Genomic DNA, 16,635 nt, shown 5'->3' with positions numbered 1-16,635 from the left:
AAAAAAACACTAAACCTAAGCTGCATCCCTCTGAGCTCTAGCAGAAGCTGGGGTAGAAGTTTGATACTGATCCTTTTGGAAAGGATCAGTCAGATTGTTTTGGGAAAATGCCAAGGTTTCTGTGACCCTTGTATTGTAGGAGAAAGAAAAGAACATTTATATAATTCCTGATTTCTTCAGGAGCAGATCTGACCCATAAAATCTAAGCCCAAACTGTTCAATATCTACCTTCTGATGCTGGAATCCCCAGTACTTCCTGGCAGAGTCGTGCATATTCCTGTGCAGCATCCACGTTCTTGTGCGTGTGTAGGACCTGGTCCAGCTTTGCCAGGACAATCTGACGCAGATTAAAGAGACCTGAGTGATGAGCGGAGAGAAGGAGAAAACTGTGAAATATCACACGGTGCTGCTGAAGAGCAGAGAGGGATGATCTTATGACTTAAGCTCCCCTGAGCACCCATTCTCATCCACACACCATCAAGGTTAAGATGCTGGCGTCCCCTTTTACTCTTAGCTATGGAAATGACAGGGCCTTGGAGTGAGGGGGAGGAACCAGAGCTGCCAATTTAAAGGTAAGAATGCACACACCACATTGTTGTTGTAACGATAATGATCTAAGTTGCAAGAACAGTGCCACGAAACTACATTTCTATTAACTAACTTTCCCCAGGTGTTTCTACACAACTAAAAGGAGATTCAAGAGCACAAAGCAGCACAGGTTCCAGCTCAGGCTCAATCCTGAAAATTAATGTCAGATTAGGCCTGCAGTCCCTCACAGTTTCAGAGTGAAAACAATAGGAATCGGATGATCACACGAAGCCCTTTATTATGTGCCCGACTCTGGCCGAGTTTCGCTCGTAGAGCTGCCTCAGGGGCAATTCAATTGGCAGGATTAAAAACAATGCCTGCTGGGCTGCTGTCACATGTACACTGTCACAAAATCACGTACAGTAATATATTAATTCCTGCGGAACATACTGAACATCATTCTGCAGCGAAACTCGGCCAGAGTCGGGCACATAATAAAGGGCTTCGTGTGATCATCCGATTCCTATTGTTTTCACTCTAATACAGCCAACTGGATCGGTTTCCGATTTGTTTCTTGGGTCCGTCCCTCACAGTTTCTGCATTTAAATTTTTCCTGTTCTGAATTTTGCAAGCTGGGGCCAGGGGCAATCCCTGTACTGACCAACATGGGTCAGGGGCAGTACCTGTATTAGCCAGTCTGGATCTCATGAGTTTCTCTAGCAGTTCCTCGGGCATGGGGGAGCTGGTTCTGTAGTGTTTAGACATTCGCTGAAGTGGCTCTCTCTCCCAGACCCAGTTCTCCAGCATCTGAGATGGCGCTTCAACAAAATCCCTCTCCACATGTGTTCCACAGAACATTGCAAACTCCGCCTATGAGAAAGCACTGACAGTAAAGGTAACTGCAGAGCATGTCAGGGAATAATGCAATGCTGAGACAGATGCTAACACTGTCTCTCCTTCCTACTGCACGTGCCCAGAACACTGCTCCTAATCCACCCCCATCACAGACGTTAGCCTTTACCTGGGAACACAGCTGATGCATTACATGCCCAAACTCATGGAAGTAGGTTTCCACCTCATCATGCTGCAACAGGGACGGGGCATCAGAAGTCATTTTGGTGAAGTTGGCTACCATTGCGGCAACAGAGATCTGTCTGGAACCGTCCGGCAACAAACATCCAGGCTGGAGCCCAAAGCATGCAGCATGCCCATACTTCCCCTCCCTGATTAACAGAGAGACAGGCATGATTAGGAAGCGCCAATGTTAACAACTCAGACTGAGCCACTGGTAGAGAAAAGAGCAAAATACACTAACAGACCTTCCACTTCCCAAAGAGAACTGCATGGATTTGGGAGTGAGATTATCATGCTCACATTTTTTGTTCCTGTGTGCACTACTGCCTAGGACTTACCGTGGATATAAATCCAAATAGAACTTTCCAATCACCTGCTCTGAAGCAGTATCCCTGACAGAGTACAATAATACATCTTTATGCCACACCGGAGCATCCTTTTCCAGGTCAAAAGTCAAGCCCAGCAGCTCTTGGTAAATGTCCAATAGGCCAGACGTCACCACCTCCATGGGGAAGTATTCCTTCAGCAGGTTCTGATCCACGTTGTATGTGGTCTCTTCCACCTGATTCATATAATAACGCATGTCCCAGGCATGGATTTGCTCAGTAAACTCCAAGGCACGTTTCTCACATTCTTTCCTCTTTAGATCCAACATAATATATTTCTCCTTCTTCCCCAGTGGTTTCATTTTCTGACACAACTCGTCTTTAAAAGAGAAAATGATATTAGCACTGTGCATTAGTATATTGTGTGCTCCAGACCCGACATTTCACGAAGCTGTAAGAATCCTTCTAGAAGAGGTTGAGAAGTCTGTTATTACTTCATGGTTTTATGTAATTACTAGAGAACCACCCCCTACTGTCCAGCAGACAAGCATTTTGACTGCACAAATTCACAAATTTTTCATTTTTGGAAATAAGGTAAACTTGTTACATAAAAACCCCATGACAGCAGATAAAAAGACCATATGTCCCATCCAGCCTACCTATCCCCCCTCTATAGCTCCTTATTCTCCCTTCAAAAGCCAGCAAGAGATCAATACACATCTGTCACTACAAACTTTAGTTTCACACTGTAATATGTAAAGAAGAGAGAAACTGAAAACAGTTTTACATAATCTAAGACAGGCTCCAGTGCAACTTTATAGAAAATATCCCAATCTCCCTCACAGTCATCAATGCACTAGTCGCACTAAAAGTTTGAAAGGATGCAGGTGTGAGCACATGAGGGAGGAGCAGCCCATTGATTAGACTAGCGAGCTAGGAACCAGGGTTCAAATCCCACTGCTGCTCCTCGTGACCTTGCACAAGTCACTTTACCCTCCGTTGCCTCAGCTATAAACTTAGGAGGTAATTTTCAAAAGGATTTACATGTGTAAATCCAACTACTATCGTAGCAATTTTCAAAGGCCATTTACCTGTGTAAAATGCACTTACGTGAGAAAATCCTATGGCTAATTCATGGCATATATTGTAGCAATTTTCAAAAGCCCACTTACATGGCTAAAGCACATTTACACGTGTAAAACCCAATTTTAAGTATTTCAATGCTTTTTAAAATCGGGCCCTTAAATTGCATACCCTCTGGGGCTAGGGAAATACCTACAGTACCTGAATGTAATATGCTTTGAAGTGCCAAAAAGCAGAATATAAATTAAGTAAAAAAAAATAAATGTAAATCATACCTAAGAAGGTGGTCACAGTCTTGCTGTTTCTAGTCATGTTCATCTCCAGAATAAAATCAGAATGAGTGTCGAAGCCAAGCAGACTGGCTTTCTCAGCACGCAGGTTCACCAGTTCCTCAAGAATCCGACTATTTGCCTGCAATGACACCAAAGCGTGAGCAGAGCCACTGCTGTCTGCCCTGAACTTGTACTAAGGTACCAGAGACACCAGGATTCTTTCCAAAGCTCACACCGGGTAACAAAGACATGAGCCCACCCCCCCTCCTCTCCACACAGCCTGCACAAGACTACTTACACCAGTGCAGCTAGAGATGTGCAGAGATGAAAATGTTTGTAAGTGGAAAGAGAGAGAGAGAGGGACGGCTTTGGTATCCTGATGAACAAGGAATCTGTTGACATGATATAGCTCAGCAGCACCTACTTCTTTACACCGGGAGTTAAATGCTTCCTCCATCTTTTGGCGAGTCTCTGGCACATAACATTTCTTCATAAGAGGAAAGTAGTGTGGATACTTCAGGGTGACCTTCAACCTCCCATCCTCCATCCTCTCCAAGGAGCTCAGAAAGTCCTCAGGAAGCCCTCCTGGAAGAGAGATAAAATTAAACTAGGAGACAGACAAGCTGAAACGAATGAGCAAATGTCTTCCCACTTTTGGACACGATAGCAATGCTCCTCCAACTTCGGAAATTGTAAATGTGGACTTTACCACATAATTTTGCTTTGAAAATATTTGGGTAACTGGCTGGCTAGATGCACAGAATCACGCCACAAAGTTACACCTCCTCTTTGGAAAGCATAACTTACACGCATCTATATAAATAAAAATGTTAAATAGTTTGTACCAAATTGCTAATCTCAGCAACCACTTAACCGATTGTGTTCAAATTTGGACACAAGTTTCACCTCACATACGGCAAGGATCTTCTACACTTACATTACATATATGTCACACCGGGGGCTGGTAAAAAAGTTTTAAAATTTGGTTCCACAAAACAGCGACATCTGGTGGATGTAAGCAGAAGCTCTTAAACCTTGCACAAACGCTCACACCCCCCCACACACGTGACCAATGTTTGTGATTCACACACCCTCCGAGCAGACACAAATCCACCCTCCTCACACACCCCCGCACACATGCCAATTGTACTTATTTCACACACCCTCAAAAAACACACAAAAACCCACTAAATACCAGCATGCTACACTGGGAGGCCACTCACATGCCACATGTTTTCAATTCCAACACCCTACGAACTCACACACAAACACCATCCTCACACCCCTCACGCACATGACTTTTCTACTTTCTGCCCTCAACCTCCCAACGCACGGAAAATTGCAGAATAGTTCGGGCTGCTCCAGCGCGGTGGGGGGGGGGGGGGGGGGGGCGCAACACCGCTCCGGGACACATCACATACACTACGGCTGTCAGCAATCAAAATGTCGCCAACGGCTCTTTCCCTTACTAGGACACTTGGGAACGCCAATAGCGGCAGTAGCCCATGTGACATAGTAAGGGCGAGGGCCCGTCGATGCCATTTTCTGAACTGGCAACTGGCGCACCTTCGTCCTTACTACCTCAGTGAGACGACCGCTCCCATTGCTCCACCTCGAGGGCCCGGCGCCAATACTTCCATGCCGGAACGAACGCCCGCTCCACCGACTACCATTTTTGAAAGGTATCGTTGGGCCTGCGGGGGGGGGGGGGGGGGAGGGCAGTTCCGAGATTCTGCAACTCTTGTGGGTTAGTCTATTTTGCCGGCCTGGTGGGGGAGGCTTATATAAACACAATGTTTCTGTGGGGATTACTTTGGGGTGCAAAGGGGGAGGCACACACAAACACATACACAAAATGTGCACCATCTCCGAAAGGTTACAAACCAGCCCTCACCAGGTGGGGAGTCACTGAGGTGACAGTGAGGGGAGGGCAAAGAATCTGACTCAGCCACTGCAACGCATGGCAGGAGTCCGCTAGTAAATTATAAATCCAAACAATTGGGTTTAAGTGCAGACTCCATTCCTACTCCGCCCTCTGGAATTCCTCTCCTAATGGTGCATAAAAGTACCTATGTAATTTTATGTGCACTGAGCTCAAGTCAATTTTAGAATGGAGAAATTACTTACCTGATAATTTCATTTTCCTTAGGCTATGCTCCCCTGCCAGCAGATGGAGACAGAGTCAGATTTCAAAGCTGACATCACCCTAGATACACCCCTGCAGTGACCTCAGCTCTTCAGTATTCTCTTCAAAAGCCACTATGGACATACTAATGAAAAAACGATTAAAAATATGATTAAAAATGGATAACCGTAACTATACTCAACCAATCAAACACTGAAATCCAGTAAGAATACAAATGCCCTGATCTAGGGACTGGATGACGGCTGACCCGTAACCTCTTGGAATCGATATCCACTCCATGGGCGAATTCTTGGTACCGTTCTTGGGCAGCCAAGGGTGGGATGCTGAGTCTGTCTACACTAAGGAAAACAAAATTATCAGGTAATTTCTCCATTTCCTAGCGTGTAGCCAGATGGACTCACAACCAATGGGATGTACAAAAGCTACTCCCAATCAGGGCGGGAGGCTGAACATGGTCCGGTTAACATCGCCCTTGAAAGGCTGTGTCCTCTCGGGCCTGTACATCCAGATGATAAAACCTGGAGAAGGTGTGCAAGGAGGACCACATTGCCGCTCAGCAGATATCGATGAGAGACAGCAGTCTAGCTTCCGCCCATGAGACCACCTGAGCCCTAGTAGAATGAGTTAACTTGAGAAGATAATGGCTTTCCTGCCTCCACATAGGCTCCCATGACCACCTCCTTAATCCAGCGAGCTATAGTAGCCCACGAAGCTGGTTAGCCCTGCTTCCTTCCACCGTGAAGGACAAACAGGCAGTCCGTCTTTTGGACCGGTTCTGAAACTTCCAGATACCGCACCAAAGGTCTACTGGCATTCAAATGACGGAGGAGGCGATATCCTTCCTCGTCCTTACTAGGGATGGCAACGAAACGGACTGATTCAAACGAAACTCCGAGACTACCCTGGGCAAAAAGGATGGAACAGTATGAAGTTGTAATGCTCCTGGAGTCATTTGGAGAAACAGTTCCCGACATGACAATGCCTGCAGTTCAGAGATGCGATGTGCCGAGCATATGGTCACCAGGAACACAGTTTTCAAGGTTAATAAACGCAAGGAAAGACTGCGCAGCGGCTGAAAGGAGGGCCCTGCCAAACATTCTAATACTAGATTAAGATTCCACAAGGGAAACTGCCACCGTAGGGGTGGCTGGAGGTGCTTCACCCCTTTCAGAAAATGGGCCATGTCCGGATGAGCAAACAGGCGGGTTCCGTTCACCTTACCCCTGAAACAGAAGAGAGCCGCTACCTGGACCTTCAAGGAGTTAAAGGTCAAACCTTTATTCAAGCTATCCTGTAAAAATTCCAGAATTAGTGGGATTTTGACCGCCTGAGGGGGTACATTGTGTTTCTTGCACCAGGCTTCAAGTACTCTCCAGATCCACATATACTAGGGATGTAGAGAATTTCTGAGTGTGGAGTAAAGTGGCAATTACTGCCACAGAATATCCTCACTTCATCAGGCAAGTACTCTCAAAGGCCAGCCATAAGACAGAACAGAGTCAGATCCTTGTGAAGGACTGGTAACTGCTGAAGAAGGCCCCTGTGCGGTGGGAGGGGTCTCCACCAGGAGTCTCCACATACCACAGACGCCTGGTCCAATCTGGAGCTACTAGAAGGACCAATCCCCTGTGGTGCTTGATTCTGCAAATGACCTTGACCAGCAGGAGCCATGGAGGGAAGGTGTACAGCAACTCTTCTTCTGGCCAGGTCTGAACAAGAGTGTCGATCACCAGGGACCACTGATCTCTTCTGCGACTGAAGAATCGGGGAACCTTCGTGTTTGGGATGCCACCAGCAGGTCGATGGACAGGAGACCCCAACAATCTACTACCAGCTTTGGCCAACAATGCCCACTCTTCTGGATCCAGGTTCTCCCTGCTTAGAAAGTCTGCTCTGATGATGTCTTTTCCTGCGATGTGGGAGGCTGAGATCATCTGGAGATGTATTTCCACCCATTCCATAAGAAGATCTATCTCCTGTGACACTTGCTGGCTCTTGGTTCCACCCTGGCAATTGATGAAGGCTACTGTCGTTGCTTTGTCAGACATTACATGGTCCGCGTGACCCTGGAGTCTGTGGCTGAATTGTAGACACGCCAATCTGGAACTTCAACCACCTAGAAGCCTGGGCAGTCAGAGGGCCTCTTCCTCAGTCCAATGTCCCTGGGCCAACAGTTCTTGACAGTGAGCTCCCCAACCCCGGAGGCTCGTGTCTCTTGTGAGGACCAGCCAGTTCGGGGAGGACAGAGGTACACCCCTGCTCAGATGAGCTTCCTGCAGCCACCACGAGACGAGAGCATTCTCCCATCGGTAAATGGAAGTGAATCGAATAAACTTGAGATTGGAATCCGCAATGTGACAGTAGTGAGTGTTGAAGTGGTCACATGTGTGCTCTCATCCACAGCACTACTTCCAGGGTTGCCGCCATCAACCAGAGGACTTGGAGATAGCTTCACACAGTCGGGCAGATCGTGCCCATCAACTGACACACTTGAGACTTCAACTACCTTATCCGCGTGGTAGAAAGGAAGACCTTGCCCTGCTTGGTGTAGACCTGGACTCCCAGATATTCCAAGGACCGGGAGGGCTTGAGACTGCTTTTGTCCAGGTTTACAACCCAGCCAAGTTCTTGAAGCAAGATCCTCACCTTGTTGGTCATCCGGAGACTCTCTTCCACAGACTTGGTCCGGATCAACCAGTCGACCAATACGGGTGCACCAGAATTCCCTCTTATCAATGCTGCCGCCACGACCACCATAATCTTGGAAAATGCCAAAGGGCAGTACCCGAAACTGATAATGGTGACCCAGTACCGCAAAGCTTAGGAGGCACTGGTGTTCTTGATGGATTGGAATATGTAGGTAGGCCTCAGATAGGTCCAGGGAGGTTAAGAACTCTCCCGATTGAACGGTCATTATCATGGAGCGTAGAGTTCCCATACATAAATGATTCACTTGTAGATGTTGGTTGATGCTCGAGGTCCAGGATGGGGCAAAAGGAACCTTCCTTCTTGGGTACGATGAAATAACGCTCCGTATTTTCCTGGGGCACAGGTACTGGGATTATAGCCCTCATCCTGAGGAGCCTTACAAGAGTAGTCTCCACTGCCTGCTTCTTGTGCAGGGAGTGGCAAGGAGACATCATGAATATGTCCCGAGGAGTGCTATGAAATTCTAGCGCATATCCTTCTTGTAAGACTTCCAGTACCCATTTGTCCAAAGTGATCTCAACCCACCGCTGGTAGAAGAGGGACAGTTGACCCCTTATCTCCTCATTCCAAGGGTTGGTCGGCAAAATTTCATTGGGGGAAGGGGGGGTTTCAGGACAAACCTGAACCCGAGCCTGCCCCTCTCTTGGGCTGTCGACTACGAAAGGACTGAGACCTCCCAAAGAGCCGAGATCTCTGAAATGTCGAGTTTCTGTAGGGATGAAAGTGTTGGGAGCCTCTGGATAGACCCCTCATGAGTGAGGGGCACTGTAACTCTTATCTCTTATCTTCTAGTAGCCAGGGAACTGGAGATTTGCCCCATTTACTAGCCAGTTTTCCAATTTACTTCCGAAAAGAGTGATCCTTTAAAACGACAACACTGTAAGATTTGCCGTGGAAGTTGCGTCTGCTGACCAATTCCGCAACCATAGTTGTCTTCTGGCCACCACCATTGAGGCCACTCCTCTGGCTGAAGTAGGAACTAGATCTGAGCCCACGTCAGCTAAAAAGGCGGCACAAGGTTCCATAACTGCTCTGGAATTCACACCCGAGTCATCCACCTCCTGAGAGAGGACTAGGCACGAATGAGCTACCAGGGCACAACAAGAAGCAATCTGTAAGGTCAATGCTACTGTTTCAAAGGCCTGTTTAAGGATGGACTCCGTCTATAGTGCACATCCTTTAAGGCCACTCCTCCCTCCACTGGGATAGTTGTTTGCTTAGAGACAGTACAGACCAGCACATCCACTTTAGGAAAATGCAAACGCTCTCTCACTGCCGGCTCCAGTGGCTATAGAGCTTCTAACGCTCGTCCCCCTTTAAAACTTGCTTCTGGCGCAACCCATTCCAGGTCAATCAACTCCTGGATGGTTTCCAGTATTGGGAAGTAGCAAGAAGCTTTCTATAGGGAAATCAGAATGGGATTCTTCTTTGATTCTGTCATAAGAGTCCACCCCAGGAACTCCCAGCATCTTCAGGTTCTGGGAAACCAAGGTTGGAAATTCGTTTCTATGGAAAAAAACGAACATGGTCTGATATGGTTCAAAGCCAGGGGAACCTTCCCCATTTTCCAAGAAATCCATATCCTCTTCTTTGTCTGTGCCATCTGGGTCCCTGCCAGGGATACCCTTTGTGAGGAGAGGTATGCCTCAAGGTCTGTCGATAGGACTGGGAGAGGGAGGGCTTACCGGCTGAGGTTCGGTCCGGACAGGGGCAAATGAGGTAGCAGACTGCATATGTATGAAGGCTTGAAGGCCCTGGAAAAATTCCACCCAAGAGAAGGCAGCCGGGTCCATGCCTAGCCCAAGAGGTAATGGGGTAGGCACCACTGAATTTCCCTCTCCCATGGATGACCAGTCACGGGTGTACTCAGATCTGGGATACTTCCAGTGAAGGCTGTGGCTAACCCAACCTCTGAATGGAAGGAGCCGGGCTTAGCAAAATCCGGGGAGGCCAACTCTCTCTAGACCTCCTCACAGTGCTGACATAAGTTGGAATCCAAGTCAGACTGTGAAGGCCTAATATGATAAGCAGCGTAGAGAGAAAGGTGCTTATATTTCTTGGCTGCCGGAGCCATTGGCGGCAGTAACTGTGCATTCTGTCAGCACACACTTAAATTTTTGTGCGCACTGATTTCCGGCACCTTGGCAGGACGCGGCGAGACACATACACAGCCTGTGCGCCTAGCTTTACTTGTATTCTGTGCTTAGTGGGTTGTGTGCGTATGTACATGCACGACGTTATGCGTACTGTGCAGACCGATGTTCTATGGAGAGCAATACGGCACACACAAAGACCTGTGCAAGATGGCGTCGCCGCGGCCTACCATGCAGTGTGCTGACCAAGCCTAAAGTGGGGCCTAGCCCACCGGGGCACTGCTCAACCTGCTCGGAAGCCCACTTCCCCTTACCCAACAGGATTGGGAATGATGTCAGTACGGCACGCCGAGAAAGGAGACCAGAGGAAATCTTACCAAAACCCCTCCAAACATTTCTAAATCGGGAGGTAAATCTTTTTTTTTTTTTTTTAAACTTACCTGGCGAAATGAACCCTCCCTTTTTGGGAACCATGAAATATATGGAGTATCTGCCTGTCTGGTGCTCAGCCGGCGGGACTGGGACTATGGCCCCTAGGGCCTTCAAGTAACCCAGAGTTTGGTTCACTACCAGCTGCTTTTCTTGAGAACTGCAAGGGGACACAAAAAAAAAGTTCTCTTAGCGGCCGAGCAAAATCCAAGGCTAGCCACGTTCTATAATGTTTAGGACCCACTGATCCGAAGTGATCTTGACCCATTCCTCGAAAAACAGAGAGAGACGCCCTCCTATCTCCGGAACAGAGGAGTGGGTCGGCACATCTTCATTGGGAAGATTTGTTGCCGGAGGATCCTTGGGAGACCCCATCTCGAGCCGGCCATCAACCGCGAAAGGAATGAGCCCAAGTCTGGGACCTCGTCGACTGCTGCCGGGGGGGGGGGGGGGGGGCAAAGGACTGAGTCCTGCCCGCACGGTAATGGCACTGCCCCTGAAAACGACCCCGAGAGGAACCGAAGGATCTAGAGGGCCAAGGCTTGTCCTCCGGAAGTATTAACAACCTTCTTTTCAGTTGATATAGATAATTTGGAATTCTTTAGCTCAGGTGATTCTTTACTTATAGGCACATGGGTTATGTTTTCTTTTATTGGAACCTCTCTGTTGGGATGCCCTAACTCTCCTGTTTTATTAGTATCCTTCAAAGATACCTTCCTCTGAACCATGCACTGCTGAGTGACTGTCAGCTTCCCCCTCGTTCTAGTTTAAAAGCTGCTATATCACCTTTTTGAAAGTTTGGAACCAGGCTGCTGGCGCTTTCTGGTTAAGGTTAAGCCCGTCCTTTCAGAAAAAAGTCTCCCCCTTCCCCAAGAGGTTGTCCAGTTCTGTATAAAACTGAATCCCTCTTTCCTGCACCATTGTCTCATCCACGCATTGAGACATGGGAGCTCTGCCTGCCTCTAGGGTCCTGCATGTGGAACAGGGAATATTTCAGAAAATGCCAGCCTGGAGGTTCTGGATTTACGCTTTCTACCTAAAATCCTAAATTTGGCTTCCAGAACCTCCCTCCCACATTTTCCTACAATGAATGCTGGAGCCTCCACCTGAGCTTTCCCCAGCATCCCAACACTCCATGCCACATAGCAGTCTCCAGCTTGGGAGACGACCCAGGAGTAGGCCCCCAAAGACATGCCACAGTGCAGCAAAGAATCATGAAGGTTGGGAACTGCTGCCCTGTAACGCCTAAGAACAAGACTTGTTGAACAAGCCTGGCTGGGCCTCTGGAGAGAGTTCCTGTGCCAGCTAGATGATGGGGATGGTCTACTGTCTGCCAATGTTGTCCTGCTCTCTACTTCTAATGCCCTCTTCAAGGTTCTGCCCATACTCCAGCCTCCTTGATGTCATCTCCAGTCATGGTCCAGCTGCTGTCTCATCTCATACTCATCCTGCTGCTGTGCTCTCCATTCCTGGTCCTCCTGCCTCCGTGCTTCTGTGCTCTCCAGTCCTGGTCCTCGGTCTCCATGCTATGCTCTCCAGTCCTGGTCCTGCTGCCTGCTACTTAAACTTTGCTGCCTTGGCCCTTAGGCTGGCACCTTGAGTGCACTCTTTCATCATGGACTGTCTGGGGGCCTTTTGGTTTACATCACATAGCTGTGCTGCTATCAACTCTAACAGAGCTTTACTGTAGCTATTGAGGTGCCACTTCTGCTTTCTATGTTCTTTGCTGTAACTATGATTGTGCAAAAGGATAAGATGCTAGCTAATATTGTATATGTAATGTTGCCATTTGTAACAATGTGCATAGAGGTTTACACTCAATGTGCTGTTCATTTTAGTTACAATGTCAAGCCCAGTTATATATCTTGTCCTTGCAGAATGTGATCAAAGATGTTGAGTTGCTTTCAATTTGTTGACATTTGTTGTGTAATAAAGTGGTCTCAGGTTTAAAAGAACACTTTCTACTTGTCTGTTTTTATTGTGTGCTTTTTCTTTTAAGGGCTCACTAGATCAAAGGTTTGGGATTCACATGACCTTGCATGCTAGAGTGCCATTGGCTATTCTAAATAGGCACTTTTCTGGCAGGCAAGACCATATGGCCTATGGCATGCAACCAAAAGGTATGCTCCCAAGGAAGATAGTAAGAGCTAACCAGGAAGCTCCTTACTGTGGAGCTTCAGTATTGGCTCCAGTTGCCTTCTGCAGAGCATAAGAACATAAGAACATAAGAAAATGCCATACTGGGTCAGACCAAGGGTCCATCAAGCCCAGCATCCTGTTTCCAACAGTGGACAATCCAGGCCATAAGAACCTGGCAAGTACCCAAGCACACTCTTAGCAAACTGTTGGGTATGTGGGCATGTATGTGAGATGGGCACTAGCTAGCTAGTGTTCACCTCCATATGTAGTACGGTGAAATAGTGTAGAAATGTTTGCAGTAGCTATGTCTTCACTCTGTTGGGGACCAATCGGTTGACTAACTATGCGAAGGTCATAGTGTACCTATTATAAACCACTGGCCTGTAACATTGTGAAGATATCTCATCTCTGACAAAACAACAGCCTCTTTCTCTGGCACCGAATGCTATAATGACATAAGTGTTCAGTCAGAGGGCTACTTGAAAATGACATAAGGCTCTAGGTGTGTTTTATCTGCAGGGAGCATAAATGTGCAGCTGCAGGTGTCCCAGACAGAGTACATAGTATACATGTAAAGCCAGTGTGGTGTTAAGGGCAAGTTACACTAATCATCCCACAAGATTGTACAATGGGCCCCTTGCTTGGGGTCCTCACTCCACCTAAAGGGCAATCTGGACCAAACCCTTTTTAGATTCTACATTAAACAAAATGTATCTATTTGCAGGCTGATGTAACACTGTCAACAGCTGAGTGACAACTGAGGTCTGCAGTTTTTTTGAGAGCAGAAGACCCCCCAGACTGCCTGCCTCCCCTGTACTGATCTGTATAATATCTGTTCGCTAACCTAAGAGCCGTCACGTAGAGGCCGTCCTCAAGTCTCATACTGGTCCAACTGCCTAAGTAGAAAGGAATCGTGTGCAGCTCCTGGGTACCTGGCTACCATGTCGAGGATGCACATTTGAGCATCACAGACCAGTTGCACGTTGATGGAGTGCAAGAGCTTTCTGTTGCGGAAGATCTCTTCCCTGTCACGGGGTGGGATGATGGCTAAGGGCAGTCGATAGTTCCCAGAACACTGGGAAAGTCAGCGATGGCATAAAAGCATCATGTCCTGTCTGTCCCGAGGAAATGCTATGTAGCGATTCATGCAGATACAGCTGTTATGAACTAGTCCAGATATTAGGAAAAAGTGGTTTGGGACTTCCCCCCATGACCCCTACCGTTGGAACGAGCTGGTTGCCATGAAATGCAGCATGGCCAATAGTTTGGTGAGGCCCAGCACAGCGTGGGACCTTTCCGTGACCAAATACAGCTCCCCTCTGATTTCTTCATAAAATTCCAGGATAGTCTGAGAGCTGAGGTGATACCCAACCACATAATCCTCTGGCATGCCCAGCAATGAGGCTCATGGAAGAAAGATGCGCTCCTTATATCTCCTCCGCCATGCCTGCCTGCGCACCAAGTGCTGCGGTAGGCCCCGACCCTCTCCCTGCGGGGCCAATGGCTTGGGCTCCGGTGCAGGGACTTCTCTAAGAGGGGTTGGAACTGCCCTTGCCTGTTCTTGTGGTGGTTGTTCCTCTTGTTGACTGTGGTGAGCCTCCTGAAGCATCCAGTATCCCCCAACAAGTAAACTTGCCATAAACATAACGGGTTTAGGAAGACAGGCCAGGTAAGAACAGGTGTTTTTATTGGCCCAGGCGGCCATAGTAGGTTGTCTGATAGAAGGCCTCTTTTTAATGTGCGTGATAATAGCCGCGATCTGCAACAACGGCCGCGCAAAAAAGCTTTTTCCCTTGTACCACAAAAAAAAAAAAAAAAAGTGTAGTTATTTCTTTTCTTCTTTTTTTTTTTTTTTTTTAATTATTAAGAAAAAAAAAAAAGGAATATACACATAAACTTGGAATACATCCAAAAAATATATCCATAAATTCAATCTTATTAGCCCACATCTACAGGGAGGAGAGAGAGATTCATAGGCGAGCCAGTTAGTTTATTATACAGCCACGTTATACCCTTCTAGCCTAAACTAAGGTATAATAAAAAAAATTATATATTCACTAAGTCTTATCCCTTAGAAAGCGATCTAACTGCAAAGGATCAAAAAAAAAAAAAAAAATACATACATTTATTATTCTGATAAGTTTTTAAACGTATACATGGAAATTTAAGGAAAAAACTAGCGCCAATATCTAGAGCTCTTTCTTTAAAAGGAAGGAAATGTTTCCGACGGGCTTGAGTAGCCCTGGAAACGCCTGGAAAAATCTGAATTTCTGTCCACACAAAAAAAAAAAAAAAAAAAAGTGTAGTTATTTTTTATGTTAAATCCCACGTTAGTGTGTGTTAAGCTATCGCAGAATGCAGTAGGCCATCTTAATTTGCATTAACTCCTCCCGCATGCATACTAAATTTAAAATGTGCATGCTTGCTTGCATTGTGCTATTTATCATGCACACAACATGTGTTAGATCCCATTTAATGTTCATTCCAGCCCCAGTGCACTTTGAAAAGGAATCTTGATAGAGGTGATCAGTTTTTGTTAGTGTCTCTTGACATTACTTCCGCATTTGATTCTATTGATCATCAGATTTTGTTGTCTCGTTTGCAGGAATGCGGTATATCAGGGACAGTACTTACTTGGTTTAAAAGTTATCTGTCAGATCGGTCTCAAACGGTCAGGTTCAATTTTCAATCGTCACCTTCTCAATCATTAAAAGCTGGGGTCCCACAAGGCTCTGCCTTGTCAGCTATGTTATTTAACATTTATTTGGCCCCTATTGCAAAATTGTTGTCCATCATTACTGATGGATTTAAAATCTATGCGGACGACATTCAGTTCTATATTAAGGTACAACAGTCATGGCAAATTACTTCAGATACCTTGCATTTGTGCATAGATTCAATTAAGCGATGGTTAAAACAAAACAAACTTATGCTTAATACCAACAAGACCAATATCGTATTGATCCATTGTCCTCATTGTACACCTTCCCATGATTCAATTCGGAATGATGACATCTCATTCACTATAGATAAACCCATCAGGAGTTAGGAGTTTTACTTGACCCCAACTTTGTCTTTTTGTCCTCACATTAGATCTCTTATTAAAAATGGATTTTTCAAACTTCGCCTTATTGCAGGGTTAAGGCAATTGTTATTTGATTGAGATTTCCTGATTGTAACTCGTGCGATCATCTTTCCTCACTTAGATTATATTGTAACAGTTTGTTCATTGGTCTTCCTAAAACGACACTACATTCGTTACAATTATTACTTAATTCGGCTGCACGTCTAGTATCTCATTCGAAGCGTTGTGATCATATTTCTCCAGTCCTATACAATCTGAATTGGTTACCAATAACTGAACGCATTACTTACAAAATAGCTATGGTTGTTTTTAAGTTGTTAATTTCAGATTCTTCTTACTGGCTAAATGCCCTTCTACGCATTTATAAACCAGTAAGATGCTTACGTTCTTCTTAATTGAATCTGCTAGAAGTTCCTTCTGTTCAACAAGCTCACTTATATTGTACTCGTGAGACCTCTTTTTCCATTGCTGCGCCAACACAATGGAATCTCATTCCATTTGAGCTCAGGTCTTTGGATGATGCAAAAAAGTTCAGACAGTCATTGAAAGAGCACCTTCTCCAGCGTGCATACATCATACTCTAGAGCAGTGGTTCTCAACCTTTTTTCTGTCGGGACACACCTGACAGATGGTTCTCACATGCGTGACACACTGACCCATGATCGTCACAGGGCTAGATGTAAATGTACAGTTTGCATCCACGGGAACCCCCCTGATCCACAATAATGGATGTAAAGCAGAATTATGACAT

The 16,635-nt window shown here is 46.4% G+C and overlaps 1 protein-coding gene across 3 annotated transcripts in view; it reads right to left on the bottom strand.

The window, feature by feature from the left end:
- THOP1 (thimet oligopeptidase 1) overlaps positions 1-16,635 on the bottom strand; it is a 41,770-nt gene that overhangs the window by 5,229 nt on the left and 19,906 nt on the right. For all 3 annotated transcript variants that reach the window (XM_029613180.1, XM_029613181.1, XM_029613179.1), the window contains exons 6-11: positions 3,708-3,868; positions 3,287-3,422; positions 1,941-2,307; positions 1,550-1,751; positions 1,212-1,398; positions 229-357 (exon numbers count right to left, since the gene is read on the bottom strand). In XM_029613180.1, coding sequence (XP_029469040.1) covers positions 229-357; positions 1,212-1,398; positions 1,550-1,751; positions 1,941-2,307; positions 3,287-3,422; positions 3,708-3,868 — 1,182 coding nt within the window. The remainder of the gene's footprint in view (positions 1-228; positions 358-1,211; positions 1,399-1,549; positions 1,752-1,940; positions 2,308-3,286; positions 3,423-3,707; positions 3,869-16,635) is intronic.

The sequence above is a fragment of the Rhinatrema bivittatum genome, chromosome 8 (assembly GCF_901001135.1).
Source record: "Rhinatrema bivittatum chromosome 8, aRhiBiv1.1, whole genome shotgun sequence".
Lineage (NCBI taxonomy): Eukaryota > Metazoa > Chordata > Amphibia > Gymnophiona > Rhinatrematidae > Rhinatrema > Rhinatrema bivittatum.
This window is presented reverse-complemented; position numbering and strand designations above follow the sequence as displayed.